The following is a 2,168-nucleotide window of genomic DNA, read 5'->3' on the forward strand; positions in this document are numbered from 1 at the left end:
TTTTTTTTTGTTTTATTGCTTGGTCATCATCTAACCCAAATCAATATAAGAAAATAAGTATAAAAATAACGAGAATGAGAATGATATCTCTCGAGAAAAAGAAATTTAAATGAAAAAAAATATAATGACGAATGTGTGTTTGAAAATGTGCGTTAATTTAACTGCGAAGTTCGCGAACAGCAGCCAAAACCAAATCATCGAACGATTCCACCCGCTCTTGGTCCTCCTCACCAGCACGGACAACAAACAATTCTGAAAATAAATAAATATGAACCCAAATGAAATGTATATTACAAAATGGCTCTAATGAAAAAGTACCTTTGATAAATGCCATAAGGTCGGCATGAAGCTCGTCATCCCCTTTGATGTTTTTTATAGAAAAAACTGCGATGAGCAAAGCCTTGATGAAATACTTATCGAGAGATTGATCGTTTCGTTTCTTTTCATTCAAACTACACAACCAGTTTGCGACACTTCCTTTCAATTTAACTTCTTCAAATTTATCGTCGATTTTGACCAAATATGCTCGATCTTTAGTGTCTTCCTGTTTCGAAATAATTGACATTAATTCATAATTCGAAATGTATTAGAAAAAAGCCATATAAAAATCATAATTGAACTTACGTTTTCCTGGAATGGTGTTTGGCCAGACAAAAAATCACTTTGCTTCATCTTGTATTTGCTTTCAACTTTTGGAGCAAGTTTTTCACCCAAAACATACGTCATTTCCAAGTTATCGTCAAAGACTTGTGTAACATGTATCTTTCCATCTTTGAAATTTGACAAATTTGATGTGCTTGGTTCACCAATTGCTGGCGAATTGGACATTTCTTGAACACTTGAGCCGTTGATTTCACCATTATGAGTCGAATTGAGTGTGGTTGGATTTTGTGGCATTTCATTTGCATCGGTATCGTAGCCGCCTTGATCTGGGGCAAATTCATCATTGATGTTTTGAACTGGTGGATTTTGTTGCATTTCATTTGCATCGGTATCATGGCCGCCTTGATCGGAGGCTACTTCATCATTGACGTTTTGAAATTGTGGATTTTGCTGGACTTGATTTGCACCGGTATCATTGCCCGCTAAAAATTCGTGTGATGCGTATGCATTATCTTGATCGGAGTCGTCCTTTTCATTTTCGTCTTCAACTGATACATTGTCCAAATTGAGAGGATCATCATCGCTGTCTTTGACATCATTAACGCTCAGTTCAGCACGTGTCACAGAATCATTCAATTCGGATGGATTTTCAAACAAGTCTCCTTCTCCGTTCTCATTTTCGTCATTGTCAATTGGGTGATTATTCTCACCTCCACCAATTTCAATGAAGTTCAATAGATGATCAATCGCATTTGTGTCGGCTTGGTCCATTTCCACAATCGGTAAAATAAATTTTTCATCAACATTTTCATTTTGGTCTTGGGCAATTGGATCGATGGATGGAATTGGTTGTCGATTCGAGCGATTTGCGTTGTAAATAGCTGGTGGCACCGGACGGAATTTGTCACGGAAAAATTTGGCCTCTTCAAATGTTTCTAAAGACACAATGAAATTAGAATTATATGAAACTAGGATTATATGAAAATTCACTTACTGAAGAAACGTTTGATGCGACCGATGTAACATGCTGACTCAATTTCTGTGGGCGGTGGAAAATCACGGCGTTGTTCCAACTGAAAATTTGGATCAATCAATATTTCTGGTGCTGTGTTATCATCAAGGAGTGAACGAGTCCAAAAAATTAAATGATCGAACTTGGAAACACCCCATGTTTTGAGCTGGTCTTCAATTTCACGTAGACCATAAATGTATTCCTCTGGAATAATACAGTACGTGCGCGGTTCCGTTAATAAAACAACAAGAGCGTACATTTTTTCACAAAATTTCGATAATCAATACGAATAATTTGTACTCAGTACTTGCTAGTGTACTTGGTTTAATTTGATCTATTTCAATTTTAATTATAAATTAAAGTTGAATAATCGATCTCAAAATTTCTCGAAGAAAAGCAAAGGAAAAAACCGTTGTGATGCCAAAATATTGTAACTTAAAATGTTTAAGGCCTACTTGACTGAGTGATGTATGTTCAACGAATGTCGGTGTTCAGTTGTTCACTCTTTTGGTCGTCGTCGTTGCAGTTAAGTGTTTAAATGTCATTGTATATG

The 2,168-nt window shown here is 36.1% G+C and overlaps 1 protein-coding gene across 1 annotated transcript; it reads right to left on the minus strand.

Moving 5' to 3' along the window:
• Window positions 1–108: 108 nt before the first annotated feature.
• Window positions 109–1,906, minus strand: LOC116348676. The gene is made up of 4 exons (XM_031779746.1): window positions 1,598–1,906; window positions 625–1,538; window positions 319–544; window positions 109–252 (listed from the first exon to the last, which is right to left on the minus strand). Exons 1-4 carry the CDS (start codon window positions 1,872–1,874, stop codon window positions 158–160), a joined length of 1,512 nt encoding a protein of 503 aa, XP_031635606.1. The 5' UTR covers window positions 1,875–1,906; the 3' UTR covers window positions 109–157.
• Between the last annotated feature and the right edge of the window lie 262 nt (window positions 1,907–2,168).

Source organism: Contarinia nasturtii, unplaced genomic scaffold (assembly GCF_009176525.2).
Source record: "Contarinia nasturtii isolate CC-2019 unplaced genomic scaffold, AAFC_CNas_1.1 Cnas_scaffold_2614, whole genome shotgun sequence".
Taxonomy (NCBI): domain Eukaryota; kingdom Metazoa; phylum Arthropoda; class Insecta; order Diptera; family Cecidomyiidae; genus Contarinia; species Contarinia nasturtii.

Bases quoted from the DNA above. Each gene is read 5' to 3' on its own strand.
- LOC116348676 (XM_031779746.1), bottom strand. From the start codon at position 1,874: ATGTACGCTCTTGTTGTTTTATTAACGGAACCGCGCACGTACTGTATT. The intron at 1,539-1,597 runs GTAAGTGAATTT...TTGTGTCTTTAG, and splicing joins TCGCATCAAACGTTTCTTCA to AAACATTTGAAGAGGCCAAA. The intron at 253-318 runs GTACTTTTTCAT...ATTTATTTTCAG, and splicing joins CCTTATGGCATTTATCAAAG to AATTGTTTGTTGTCCGTGCT.